The sequence below is a fragment of the Mercenaria mercenaria genome, chromosome 10, assembly GCF_021730395.1.
Source record: "Mercenaria mercenaria strain notata chromosome 10, MADL_Memer_1, whole genome shotgun sequence".
NCBI classification, from domain to species: Eukaryota; Metazoa; Mollusca; class Bivalvia; order Venerida; family Veneridae; genus Mercenaria; species Mercenaria mercenaria.
Window position 1 is genome coordinate 38,649,069 of NC_069370.1, and position 15,061 is coordinate 38,664,129.

Sequence of the window (15,061 nt, forward strand, 5' to 3'; positions counted from 1 at the left end):
GACATCTTCATGAAAATTGGTCAGAACGTTCACCTTCATGATATCTAGGTCAAGTTCGAAAGTGGGTCACGTGCCATCAAAAACTAGGTCAGTAGGTCAAATAATAGAAAAACCTTGTGACCTCTCTAAAGGCCATATTTTTCATTGGATCTGTATGAAAATTGGTCTGAATGTTCATCTTGATGATATCAAGATCAGGTTCGAAACAGAGTCATGTGCGGTCAAAAACTAGGTCAGTAGGTCTAAAAATAGAAAAACCTTGTGACCTCTCTAGAGGCCATACTTGTGAATGGATCTCCATAAAAATTGGTCAGAATGTTCACCTTGATGATATCTAGGTCAATTTTGAAACTGGGTCACGTGCCGTAAAAAACTAGGTCAGTAGGTCAAATAATAAAAAACCTTGTGACCTCTCTAGAGGCCATACTTTTCATGGGATCTGTATGAAAGTTGGTCTGAATGTTCATCTTGATGATATCTAGGCCAAGTTTGAAACTGAGTCAACTGCGGTCAAAAACTAGGTCAGTAGGTCTAAAATTATCAAAATCTTTTGACCTCTCTAGAGGCCATATTTTTCAATGGATCTTCATGAAAATTGATCTGAATGTTCACCTTGATGATATCTAGGTCAGTTTCGAAACTGGGTCATGTGCGATCAAAAACTAGGCCAGTAGGTATAAAAATAGAAAAACCTTGTGACCTCTCTAGAGGCCATATTTTTCATGAGATCTTCATGAAAATTAGTGAGAATGTTCACCTTGATGATATCTAGGTAAAATTCAAAACAGGGTCACGTACCTTCGAAAACTAGGTCAATAGGTCAAATAATAGAAAAACCTAGAGACCATATTTTTCAATGGATCTTCATTGGTCAGAATTTTTATCTTGATAATATCTAGGTCAAGTTCAAAACTGGGTCACATGAGCTCAAAAACTAGGTCACTATGTCAAATAATAGAAAAAATGACATCATACTCAAAACTGGGTCATGTGGGAAGAGGTGAGCGATTCAGGACCATCATGGTCCTCTTGTTCAGTCATTTTATGCCCGCCAGGTATTGAGTAGACGGGGGAGGCATATAGTGTTTGAACTGTCCGTCCTCCAGTTAGTCCATTATGCTTTATTGTGCACTCACCTCTTACCATTTTCACACAGTTTTAAATGAAACTTGGTATATATCATTTGCATAAAATGGAAATGCACATTATTGGTGAGACTTTCATGTCTGGTACCATATTTTTTTAGTTATGGCTCTTTTTGGTCTTTGAAATGCTACATTTAAATGCTGTGTACTAAATTTCTAAAGTTTCCATCTAATTCAAATGAAAATTGGTATACATCATCTACATCAAGCAGACATATGCATATTAGCAGGAGTTTTGTGTTCAGAAACTTTTTTTTGAAAAAGCTCCTTTCTAGACTTTATGATATAATTCTGTCAACCATTTTGAGGGAGGTTGTTTCAGACAATGTTGATATCATTCTTGTTCAGCAATATTTTAGTTGCTATAGTTATGTAGTATGTTTCAGCTGTTGCTAAGGCTGTCATGTGAGAGTTACACTGCTGCTAAGGCTCTCTTGTGAGAGATAAGCTGTCGTTTATACCATCTTGTGAGAGATAAGCTATCAAGACTGTCAAATGACTCATGTGAAAGATAAACTGTCGTTAATACCGTCTTGTGAGAGATAAGCTGTTGTTAATGCAAGTGATACGGAAGTGTTAAGACTGGCATGTGAGAGATAAGCAGTCATTAAGTTTTTTTTGTTTATTTCAGGTAATTCACCATCTACATCCTATGTAGAGGATTCTGAACTTGAAGCTCAGAGACAAGAAGATGAGAAGTATTACGAGAGAATGAGAGAATATTATAAAGATGATTGGTTAAATGCTTTGTCAGCCAATCAAAGTGATCTGTTGCAGAAGAACCAGGCTGACATAACACCTGAAGATGTTCCAGACACTCATCATGGCAAGAACAAAAATTTGAAAGAGAACGGTATCAGTAAACAGGAGAAAGAGAAAGATGAAAATGTGTATAAAGGCGATACTAAAGGTATGCTACATCTTAAGAAAAAATACAGTCATGTTTAAAGGTATTTCTAAATGTTTGATACACCAATATGTCCTCGTTTAATGAATATTTATCAGGATACACTAAAATTAAACTTGTGTCTTGCATACAGAGAACTTAAACATGCAAGAAATAAATCCTTATGTAAACTGACAAAAACTAGCTAAGTGAATGTTTCTTTCCTTCTAAAGATTAAATAACAGTTGAAACTTGGTGTCTTAGACTTGCTTATCTTTAAATTCCTGCTGTCTCGAAGAAATTTTCAAGTCCTGCCAAAATTCCTTCTTGATTTAAATGGTATGTATTTTCACTCTGTATATATGAGAGTCATTTACCAGTTACCTCCAACCAACTTTTTGAAAACACAAAAAATAGATGAATCTTCAAATGTCAAAGTCTCATTAACTGCTGGTCAGATTTTGAATTAATTTTATGTAAGCAGTTCAGATTATTCTGGTTTGGCAGAAACATGGTTTCTAGGGTGTAGCCTTTTGTATAATCTTTATTATAGTGGTTCCTATATGTATTTATTGAAAAAACATTTTTGTCAGAAATGGCTGGGCCATTCCAGGATATTTTCCTTGTGTGATCTACTGAAATTGTTAAAGCCACCTAAGGTCATCATGTTCTATTTCTTTCTCAATTTTGTCCAGTTTTGTCCATGACCTTGCAATTTTACTCAAATGGCACTAAATTCAGCAATTTCCACATAAATGTATAAACAAGCATGTTAATAGCTCCAGTTTACTTCATCATGTTTGTAAACATCATTGTATATGTTCTTGTACAGAGACACCACAACCTGTGGTTGAAGAGGTCATACATCCAGAAGTCCATAGCCCAGTTACCTCTCCTGGCTCCCAGGGTCAGGGGGCAGTTCTCTCCCCTACATCCCCAAAGGGTGTCACGATTGGAGAAACAACAGATATTTATTCCTTGCCGAAGTCAGAATCTGGTAGCAAAACTAAGGAAAAGAAAACTAGAAGAATTTTCCACATGTATTCAGATGACGTTCCTGATTCTCCAACATCACCTACGGAAGATAATTCTGAACAGTATGGTAGGGCTTTTGAGTGAGATCTGTAAAATAAAATTAGCTTCAAATAGAGATTTGTTTTCATTTATATTTAAATTGTATGAATATTTGCTTTAACATAAATATAGATCCCAAGATAGAAATATTTGTTTGAAATACCTACATATATTACCTATAGTCAGAAAGTAGGGTTTTTGTTAAAATTCTTATTGGAAGTAAATGATATTCAGTAGGGACTAATAAATTTGTAAAATCCGCAAAAATTAATTCCCAGAAACAAAAGTTCCCATTCATTCTGTCTGCAAAAGTGGAAATCAACAAATTCATATTCCTGAGAAATAATTTTTTTTTGCCAAAAACCAACACAGTTTCATTCCTTCGAAATAATTATTAATCATTCAGTGTGGTAATCTAGCTAAATTGTATGAAGTTGTTTTGACCAAAACAGTTTCTTGTTGAATTAGATTGTATGTCATTAATTTCATTGATTAGTACAGAATATTGTCAGTAAGTTTTTCAATAATATTCCATGATGATATTAGACTTGTATGTCATTATGTTTCATTGATTAGTACAGAATTTGTCCAGTAAGTTTTTCAATAATATTTCCATGTAAGACATTTTAATTAAAACCACAGTCTGAGTGTCAGTAAAATATACCATAGCACCTACAGGACTTCTTTAAAGTTAAACAAAAATTGTGTTGGGTGTTATTGAACACAAATTTGGTATTCTGATACCGGCCTCCAAACTAGAGTTAATGACCTTTGACTGTTGTTTTACAAAATGTTCAACTTTTAGAGCTGATATATTATGGAATACTGTAAAATCATTTAATTTCATGGGCATGAAATTTCGTGGTTTTGGTCAAAATTGCAATTTCGTGGGGATATGAATTTGTTGATTTCAACTTTCGAACATAGAATGAATGGGAATTTTCACTTGTTCGTTGGGATTAAATTTCGTGGATTGACTCAACCACGAAATCCACAAACATTAGTCCCCCACGAATATTTAATTTTAATGATTTCACAGTATGTAAGTAAGTGAAAACATTACTTTCAGGATCAGAATGTGAGCCATTCATTATGATGTTACCAGATGATGAGATGAAACAGTTGATTGTGACGATCAATCAGAGGTTTATCACAGAGAAAGATCTCGGTGGGAACAAAATAGCTGCCTTAGATCTCAAAAGCTTGAAGGTAACTTCTGTTAGCTGTTTTATATTTTGCTTGCTGTAAAATTGAATACTTAATTGAAGGAAAAGAAATGCTCACACATTATTTCCAGTAAAAAAAAAAAGAGCCCAGGACCTAGTTATTCGAAATTTTAACAGATGATTAAGCTAATGGTCAATTAAGTTATGGGGTTATATTTCAACATTTCAGAAAACTTAGAAAATCAAATGTATTTGTTGAGGGTTATGAACACTTAAAAGTTTTCACAGTAAAATCAAAACATCATACTAGTCTTTCCCACCAAGACTAGTATTTTGAATCAAAATTTAAGTAGCATTTAGTTTAACAGCAGATTAAAGTGTCGAACAAGCGGCTTTTAGTGTATGCCAAATCTTTTACACTACCAGCAATATCACCTTTAAAGTAACCATTAAACTTTTTTTTTATCCCTCTCGATTTCATTGGCGGGGGGTTTTGAAATGGCGTTGTCTGTGCGTGCATCCGTGCCTGCATCCGTCCGCAGCCATTTCTCAGTAACTAGCAGGTAGAATTTCATAAAACTTGAAATAAACATGAACCAACATTGGATTGGTCAATTTTCCTTAGAGTTATTGCCCTTGATTTAATGAAAATTCCACGTCCGGAGCCATATCTAGGAAGTGGTTGGTAATATTTAAATAAAACTTCATAAATGTGTTCACCACTATGAGATTATGCGGCCCGTCAAGTTTCAGTCAGATTGCCCAAGTAACACCAGAGCTATGGCCCTTAGAAGTTTCTTGTGTTAACTATATAGGGTACTATAAATATGGCAATTTCTGCTTCATAACTTGTGATATATTTGACCTAGAACTATGAAACTTAAATGGAATTTAGATCACCATAATGTGGTTGAGCATATACAATTTCGTCCGGATCTCTTTACTAACTTTAGAGTTATTGCCCTTTAGTTGTTTAAAAATCCACAGATTTGTACATAAAAAACCAACCAATTGGTAGAATTTCATTAAACGTCTTTCATTCTTTTCCATGAACATTTATTATAAACATTGTGTACCCACACCTGGTCACCTTCTTGCCTTGATCACACCCACTTCAAAGTGAAGATTCCATTATAATCAACAGTACTTTTGCTCTCTTTTTTTCTTAAAAATAATGTGAAGCGTTACTTCTGTGTTGCATATCCATATAAAATAGAAAATGTATGTATGTCTTGCTCTGTAGTGAAAAAGCAATGAAAGATGTGTTAGATATTAAATTGTCTATTTGAACAGAGAATAAGAAGAACAGAGGAGAAATGCTATGGGCATGATATTATTGGAGGCTTTGTGTTTACAATACTCAATCTGGACTTTGATTACGTACGTAAAGATCTGAGGCACAGACGATATGCTGTGGAGTCTGAGGATGAGGCTAGGGTATGAATATAACACATAGTCTGCATTGTTGTCAAACCTGAACCATTTGTGCCCCTACAAAGTGGGGGAACGATGCATATACAACTGCCATTGTCTATGTTTCCAGTTTTGCACAATATTTGCTCAAATTTATGAACATCTTACATATATCCCTCAAATCTTACCTGCCAAATTTCTCATTCAGTATCAGATGGAGTGGTGTCAAACATTTACAGTTAACTACCGAAAGGGGTTCATTTAAAATTGACTCTTTTACACACCATAAATTATGACCCATTGTTAATCTAAAAAAAATAATTTTAAACGGTTTTTTATACACCCGTCTCTGAAAGAGCGGGGCGTACTATGTGAACACCCGTGTTTGGCGTGAGGGCGGTTGGCGTCCAAAAGCATGTCCGCTCCCTAAATCGAACAGTTTTCATCTGATCTTCATCAAACTTGCTGACAATGTTTGTGGGCATAATATCTTGGCCAAGTTTGATAACCACCCAAATCGTCCGGGGTACTCTAGGATTATGGCCCTTGAATTACTTAAAAAACTGCCAATTTAGCCTTGTCCGCTCGCTAAGTCGAGCAGTTTTCATCCGATATTCACCAAACTTGCTGACAATGTTTGTGGGCATAATATCTCGGTTAAATCAGATAACCACCCAAATCGCTCCAGGCACTCTTGGATTATGGTCCTTGAATTACTCGAAAAACTGTGAATTTAGCCTTGTCCGCCCTCTAAGTCGATCAGTTTTCATCCAATCTTCACCAAACTTGCTGACAATGTTTATGGGTATAATATCTTGGCCCAGTTTGATAACTATCTAAATCACCCCAGGCACTCTTGGATTATGGCCCTTAAATTTATGTTACTGAATATTTAGACGGTCGTATTTTGTGACAGTCTGGCACTCTTGTTTATCCCCACAAATGAAGCTGAGGTCGAGCTGTTTTTGGGAGTTATCTTACTGTTGGTTGGCTAGTTGATTTATCCTTTGCAAAGTATTTGTGGCACTAACTTTCTCCACTGTTTCAACCCTTATCCTGCTAAATTTCTATAATGAACTAGTCCATTTTTATGCCCCCGAAGGGAGGCATATAGTTTTTTGAATCGTCTGTCCGTCTGTCGGTCTGTCAGTCTGTCAGTCTGTCGGTCTGTCAGTCTGTCCACAATTTTCGTGTCCGGTCCATATCTTTGTCATCGATGGATGGATTTTCAAATAACTTGGCATGAATGTGTACCACAGTAAGACGACGTGTCGGGCGCAAGACCCAGGTCCGTAGCTCAAAGGTCAAGGTCACACTTAGACATTAAAGGATAGTGCATTGATGGGCGTGTCCGGTCCATATCTTTGTCATCGATGGATGGATTTTCAAATAACTTGGCATGAATGTGTACCACAGCAAGACGACGTGTCGCGTGCAAGACCCAGGTCCGTAACTCAAAGGTCAAGGTCACACTTAGACGTTAAAGGATAGTGCATTGATGGGCGTGTCTGGTCAATATCTTTGTCATCCATGGATGGATTTTCAAATAACTTGGCATGAATGTGTACCACAGTAAGACGACGTGTCGCGCGCAAGACCCAGGTCCGTAGCTCAAAGGTCAAGGTCACACTTAGACGTTAAAGGATAGTGCATTGATGGGCGTGTCCGGTCCATATCTTTGTCATCCATGGATGGATTTTCAAATAACTTGGCATGAATGTGTACCACAGTAAGACGACGTGTCGCATGCAAGACCCAGGTCCGTAGCTCAAAGGTCAAGGTCACACTTAGATGTTAAAGGTCATTTTTCATGATAGTGCATTGATGGGCGTGTCCTGTCCATATCTTTGTCATTCATGCATGGATTTTAAAATAACTACGCATGAATGTGTGACACAGTAAGATGACGTGTCGCGTGCAAGACCCAGCTCCGTAGGTCAAAGGTCCTAAACTCTAACGTCGGCCATAACTATTCATTCAAAGTGCCATCGGGGGCATGTGTCATCCTATGGAGACAGCTCTTGTTAATTTAAATACTTACCTAACATGCAAAAAAATCGACCATGATTTAGCAAAATATCAGAAAGTATACAGAATTTTGGACAAACATAAATTCGGATAAGTGAATACACAGTGCCAAGAAACTGAGAGATGTTATATACGAAATATAGAAAAACCTTGTGACCTCTCTAGAGGCAGTATTTTTCAATAAATCTTCATGAAAGTTGGTCAGAATGTTCACCTTGATGATATCTAGGTCAAGTTTGAAACTGGGTCACGTGCCTTTAAAAACTAGGTCAGTAGGTCAAATAATAAAAAAACCTTGTGACCTCTCTAGAGGCTATATTTTTCATGGGATCTGTATGAAAGTTGGTCTGAATGTTCATCTTGATGATATCTAGTTCAAGTTCGAAACTGGGTCACGTGCGTTCAAAAACTAGGTCAGTAGGTCTAAAAATAGAAAAACCTTGTGACCTCTCTAGAGGCCGTATTTTTCAATAGATCTTCATGAAAGTTGGTCAGAATGTTTACCTTGATGATATCTAGGTCAAGTTTGAAACTGGGTCACGTGCCTTCAAAAACAAGGTCAGTAGGTCAAATAATAAAAAAACCTTGTGACCTCTCTAGAGACCATATTTTTCATGGGATCTGTATGAAAGTTGGTCTGATTGTTCATCTTGATGATATCTGGGTCAAGTTCGAAACTGGATCAACTGCGGTCAAAAACTAGGTCAGTAGGTCAAGTGATAAAAAAACTTGTGACCTCTCTAGAGGCCATATTTTTCATGGGATCTGTATGAAAGTTGGTCTGATTGTTCATCTTGATGATATTTAGGTCAAATTCAAAACTGGGTCAACTGCGGTCAAAAACTAGGTCAGTAGGTCAAATGATAAAAAAACTTGTGACCTCTCTAGAGGCCATATTTTTCATGGGATCTGTATGAAAGTTGGTCTGATTGTTTATCTTGATGATATCTAGGTCAAGTTCAAAACTGGGTCAACTGTGGTCAAAAACTAGGTCAGTAGGTCAAATGATAAAAAAACTTGTGACCTCTCTAGAGGTCATATTTTTCATGGGATATGTATGAAAGTTGGTCTGATTGTTCATCTTATATGATATCTAGTTCAAGTTCAAAACTGGGTCACGTGCATTCAAAAACTAGGTCAGTAGGTATAAAAATAGAAAAACCTTGTGACCTCTCTAGAGGCCATATTGTTCATGAGATCTTCATGAAAATTGGTAAGAATGTTCACCTTGATGATATCTAGGTCAAGTTCAGAACTGGGTCACGTGCCTTCAGAAACTAGGTCATTGGGTCAGATAATAGAAAAACCTTGTGACCTCTCTAAAGGTCATATTTTTCAATGAATCTTCATGAAAATTGGTCAGAATTCTTATCTTGATGATATCTAGGTCAAGTTCAAAACTGGGTCACATGAGCTCAAAAACTAGGTCACTATGTCAAATAATAGAAAAAACGACGTCATACACAGTTCAAAACCTGGTCATGTGATGACAGGTGAGCGATTCAGGACCATCATGGTCCTCTTGTTTTTTATTGCCATGTTGCAATAAATATCAGGAGTACTCCTGATAATATTTCTCAGTTTAAAAACATGTAGTTTTATCTTTTAAAAGGAGAAAAAGGAGTAATGATAATTGCTATTTAAGAGAACAAAATTTATAACAATGTGCGTATGGCTAAAATTATGAAACCTCTAATAATTTAATCATTCCATCCACTGCAGTATAGAAGCACATAGTAAATAAACCGAAATGGCCATTGCCAAATAAACTTAAATGTTCGGGCTACCAGATTAAAATTTTGGTAGCCCAATGGGCTACCAATAAATTTGCAGATTTCTAAAACCCTGCATTCATACTTAAAATAGTTGTTACTCATCAACATACAAATTATATGCAACAAGAAACATAACTCTGGGCATGATATTTCATGAATTTTGTGCCCCTGTTTTACTTAGAATTTAAGATTTTATTTAGATTTATTGCTCTATCAGTTCTGAACGGATCTGATTTTGATCATTTCCATTATCTACATTGTCCATGACAAGAGCAGTAATTCTGGCACCAATTTTTCATAGATTGTGTCTGTCCATGACAAGAGCAGTAATTCTGGCACCAGTCTTCATAGATTATGTCTGTCTATGACAAGAGCAGTAACTCTGGCACCAATCTTTCATAGATTATGTCTGTCCGTGACAAGAGCAGTAACTCTGGCACCCATCTTTCACAGATTATGTCTGTCTGTGACAGGAGCAGTAACTCTGGCACCAATCTTTCATAGATTATGTCTGTCCATGACAAGAGCAGTAACACTGGCACCAATCTTCCTTAGATTATGTCTGTCCATGACAAGAGCAGTAACTCTGGCATCAATCTTTCATAGATTATGTCTGTCTATGACAAGAGCAGTAACTCTGGCACCAATCTTTCATAGATTATGTCTGTCTATGACAAAAGCAGTAATTCTGGCACAGATCTTTCATAGATTATGTCTGTTCATGACAAGAGCAGTAACTCTGGCACCAATCTTTCATATATTATGTCTGTCTATGACAAGAGCAGTAATTCTGGCACCAATCTTTCATAGATTATGTCTGTCCATGACAAGAGCAGTAACTCTGGCACCACTCTTTCATAGATTATGTCTGTCCATGACAAGAGCAGTAACTCTGGCATCAGTCTTTCATAGATTATGTCTGTCTATGACAAGAGCAGTAACTGTGGCACCAATCTTTCATAGATTATGTCTATGACAAGAGCAGTAGCTGTGGCACCAATCTTTCATAGATTATGTCACCTTATACCTGATTGTGGTATTCAGCAATGGAATAATATGCTGTCTCCTCTGACAGCTCTTGTTGAAAATGTATCGAAATAATGATGACAGCTGCACTTAATCTGGTTTCAGTTTCAAGTCGCTACAATTAAAGCTACCTGTTTCTGGTTATGAGTTTACACATTTTATTTTCAGAGGTTTGAATTACTTTCATCACTTCATATAAAGTCTGACAGAGTTGAAAAGGACCAAATGCAGGTACTGCTTTTATCATTTTCTCCATTTTGTTATGTTTCACATGAACATATTGAAATACTTCGTAGGTGCAGTATGTACACAAAGTGTTTCTCTTTTGTAACTGTAGCAACTAAGATTCCAAAGGAATTGCAGAAATCGGAGCAAGTTGTTTATTCAGTAATGTGTAAGGGAGGCTAATCAACTTCTACTAGGCTGATTAGAAGCCCGCCCGCTTAGCTCAGTAGGGAGAGCGTTGGTCTACAGATCGCGGGGTCACGGGTTCGATCCCCGGGCGGGGCGTATGTTCTCCGTGACGATTTGATAGAAGACATTGTGTCTGAAATCATTCGTCCTTCACCTCTGATAATTCATATGGAGAAGTTGGCAGTTACTTGCGGAGAACAGGTTTGTACTGGTACAGAATCCAGGAACACTGGTTAGGTTAACTGCCCGCCGTTACCTGACTGAAATACTGTTGAAAAAACGGCGTTAAACCCAAAACAAACAAACAAATAGGCTGATTAGAAATGATTTGTCACATGAAAAGTTATTTTCGATTGGCTAATTCACAGACATCTCTGTCATGCTGAAGAGGTTTTTTTTTCCTCACAAATCTGTTACATAGTTACCACTGCATATGTATGTTGGAACCAGGAAAAGTTATTGATCAACAAAATTCTGCTTCCATCTCAGCTGGTACCAAAATGGTGTATTAATTGATTTTAAATAATTTTTCCAGTGTTTGAAGTGTCACCATGATTTTGAAGTTGGTTTTCAAGAATCCACAGATTTGATTAAATGCCCAAAATGTGCCAGTAAAATGGTGATCAAGTCAGAAACGGTAAAAGTTTCCCCACCATTGAATGAGAAAACAGGTGAAAAATCAGTTGAATCATCTTTAGAGGTTGAAAGAGGGACAGAAAACAAGTAAGTGTCCATTTTTTATTGAGGTTGGTCGCCAGAAAATTGCAAACATAGAACTATAAACTGCTCCAACTGTACTTGCTATATAGCCGTTCCTTTTAGGTTAAAATTTTATGGCACAGTGCACTCAGTTTGAATTTTTCTTCTGAACTAATCCTTTTATCATCAAACCTTACTTAAGGATTGGTCTTAGTAAAGGACACATATCTTTTGTATATAGAAAGGTACCCACAAGGTCAAGGTCTTGTAGGTCAAAAAATGTATAAATGTTAGTTTAAGCTTTATGGCATAGTTCTCAGTTTCACCATTACTTCTTAGCTTCACCTGTAATATCAAATACCTTCACATGAGGACTGGTTTAACCTTTAGCCTGCTAAATTTCTAAATGGACCGGTCCATCATTCAATTTTGGCAGTGCCATTTGTCATTCGAAGGGGTGTTCACTGAAAATTTACTGACTGAATAGTGAACAGTGCAGACCATGATCATCCTGCAAAGGAACGATCACTTGCCGCCAGCAGGCTAAAGGTTAAGGATCCTGTTGTCTTCAAGTTAAAGTTTTAGGGAAAAGTGGTTCTTATTGAGTAGGAAGAGAGCTTTTGGTTTAAGGACACTAGTCTCTAAATAAAAGTTTTAAGGCACGGCAGTGTATATTTGGAAGATAGCTTTTGTTTTAAGGATCTTGTTGCCGTCATGTTAAAGTTCTAAGACATAGTTCTGTGATTTGCAGTATCTTCTTAATAGTAGCTACTTAACAATTTACCATGTTGAAAGAAAATCCTTGATGTAAGACAGCTGTAAATTTTTTGTAATAGTTAACAAAATTCCTTACCCTGCGAGTAATAGCAAATACCTTAAAGAATCATAGATTTAATAATACTTAATGTATGGTTTTTATGCCCCCGAAGGGAGGCATATTAGTTTTCAACTGTCCGTCTGCTCGTTCGTTCGTTCGTTCGTTCGTCACAACGTTAAGTTTTTGCATGAAGGCACTTCACTAGCGAACCACTGCACCCAGGACCTTCAAACTTCACATGCTGATAGTACTTATTGAGTACACGACCCCTATTGACTTTGGGGTCACCAGGTCAAAGGTCAAGGTCACCAGGTCAAAGGTCAAGGTGCTGCGGGGGCATTTGTCACCATTAGTGACAGCTCTTGTTTATCCCATAGTAATCCCACTGTCTTTTTTGTTAGCTAGTTGGTTCATCCCAAACACTTCCTGTCTCAGCTGTAATAATTCAGGGGATTGCAACAAAACTTTACACAAACATTAAGCATGATGAGAATGGGCTCAAGAGTCAGATCTACCTCCAAGGTCAAGGTCTTTTCATCATCACCTATGAGTGACATCTGTTGTTGATAATTCGTATAAATTTCTATTTTGAAACTACTGATACAGTGACTTACATATGGAGGTTGCTCTATAGGTATTTGTACATTGCAGATCAAAAATCTGGCATCGGTCGACAGTTCGGAGAAGTAGAAAAGGTCGTGAACGTGTTAAAGATGATGCATTTGATGAAACAGACTCCAGTGTAGTGGACAGCATTGAGATCCCTGAGAAATCAAGTTTAGATGACAGATATAGTAAGTACAATGACAGTTTGATATGTTCTGTGTCTTTGTTACCATGGTTACAGTAAATTCAGAAATTTTCAAATAGGATTATATTTCACAATATTTACATGTACAGTTTCAATGTGAGGATCTCTTCTAGAGTAAAGTCTACTTTATATTGTCAAACCTGCAGTATTATATTTACCATGGTTTTCCATGATACCATAAGTATATTCATGGAGTGTGAGAAATATCAGAATTAATACTGAATGAGTCATTTAGCTCAGCCTTGTATTCATATGTATAAATTGTTAAATATATACCAGTATCTAATCTGATTATATATTGACAGTTGGCAAAAGCCCCGAGAAAAAAATCCGTAGGCATTTTTTAGTACAATATGGTATCATACATCAAAATGTTCGTTGGGGTATATGGAATTCAGCCAGGGTGGATACCAGGCTCAAATATCCCTGTTCAAGTTTTCGTGAGGCCCCAAAAGGGGTGCATGTGATAAGAAATAAAAATGAAAGTAAAATGTTGTTTAAATTATAGGTTAAGGTAAATCTGACTTAAATATATAATAGAGCGGAAAGATTCAATTATATAATATAATTTGACGTATAAATGTAATTTTCAAGTGAAATTAAAGACTAACAGGCCCTTAATTGGGGGTTCTCCGTCAGACGGCATTTACATGATGATGTGACGTATCCAGTATCTTAAAATTTGCGGTACATTGGTATTAACATGTAATTAAGAAATGAATGTTTATTCTCTATAGTATCCAGTGCATATAAAAAACTAAGACATGTTACATTTTCTTTGAAATTTCATATATAATTCAAGAGGCCCCAAAAGGAGTTACACTCAAAATGAACAATTTTAACCGGACATGCTGCATATCATTTTTGCTATCAACGTAACATTCAGTTAAGTGTGTGGATATACTCACGCAGTCTTAAAACATTAACTGTACTAAAACTTATTGTGTAAAGTAATTTTACTGTTTTTATTATTGCAGCATCACTTTCTATTGAGGTCTGAGAACACTAAAACCGAGACTTTCGCAAAACAGCTTGATACATATAGAATAAGTAACTCTGAGAATTTCAAGAAATTGTAGAGCCAATATATTACATATACATGTTACTTCGCTGCATTTCATTTCCTTATTTTCATTTAATTGTTACTACAATAAGAGTGCGTAAAGTATCGGTTTATTGGTACTAACTTTTGAGACACATATAGTCAAATTGCCCAAATATGGAATACTGAACCGATATATACACTCAAAAAAGTAAACAAGCAATATCACTTCCTGGCAAATATTTCATTTTTTTTTTGCAAAACATTGTGTGTAAATATTTGATGTACATTGATATACACATAAAAATTGCCAAACTTTTCAAAATTTTAGTGCATTTAAAGAATAGTGAGAGCTATCCTGTTCACTCTGGTGTTGGTGTCGCCTTTGTTGACATCCTCACCTTGGATAAGTTTTGCATGTAAGTTCATATCTTAGCAACCAATATATGTGTTGGATTAAAACTTTACATAAGGCTTTTGTGTCGTCTAACCTTTTGAAATAAAAATAATCTTGACTGAGTTTAATACAAAATATGATTTGTTTTCAGCCTAGAATATTTGGTAAAAGTTCAGCATGTCCCTAAAAAACAGGGTGTATTTCAGAAACTACCTGCATTTGATTAAAATTTCACATAGTGCTTCCGGTCATCAAATCTCAGGAAGTAACCAATATATGGATTTGTAAGTCTTGCCCAGTCATGGTCCTTGTTAAACTTAGAAATTGTTGAATAGTCGAGTACACAGCTTTTGGGCAACTATTGTTAT

The 15,061-nt window shown here is 36.3% G+C and overlaps 1 protein-coding gene across 3 annotated transcripts in view; it reads left to right on the plus strand.

Annotated features, from left to right (window-relative positions):
• Positions 1-15,061, plus strand: part of LOC123561860 (serine/threonine-protein kinase 11-interacting protein-like) — a 208,017-nt gene that overhangs the window by 19,162 nt on the left and 173,794 nt on the right. For all 3 annotated transcript variants that reach the window (XR_008372707.1, XR_008372706.1, XM_053552821.1), the window contains exons 11-17: positions 1,777-2,055; positions 2,864-3,133; positions 4,175-4,314; positions 5,565-5,708; positions 10,682-10,744; positions 11,463-11,650; positions 13,095-13,237. Coding sequence is in view for 1 of the 3 variants with exons in the window: in XM_053552821.1 (XP_053408796.1) it covers positions 1,777-2,055; positions 2,864-3,133; positions 4,175-4,314; positions 5,565-5,708; positions 10,682-10,744; positions 11,463-11,650; positions 13,095-13,237 (1,227 nt within the window). In the remaining 2 variants the exon portion in view is untranslated. The remainder of the gene's footprint in view (positions 1-1,776; positions 2,056-2,863; positions 3,134-4,174; positions 4,315-5,564; positions 5,709-10,681; positions 10,745-11,462; positions 11,651-13,094; positions 13,238-15,061) is intronic.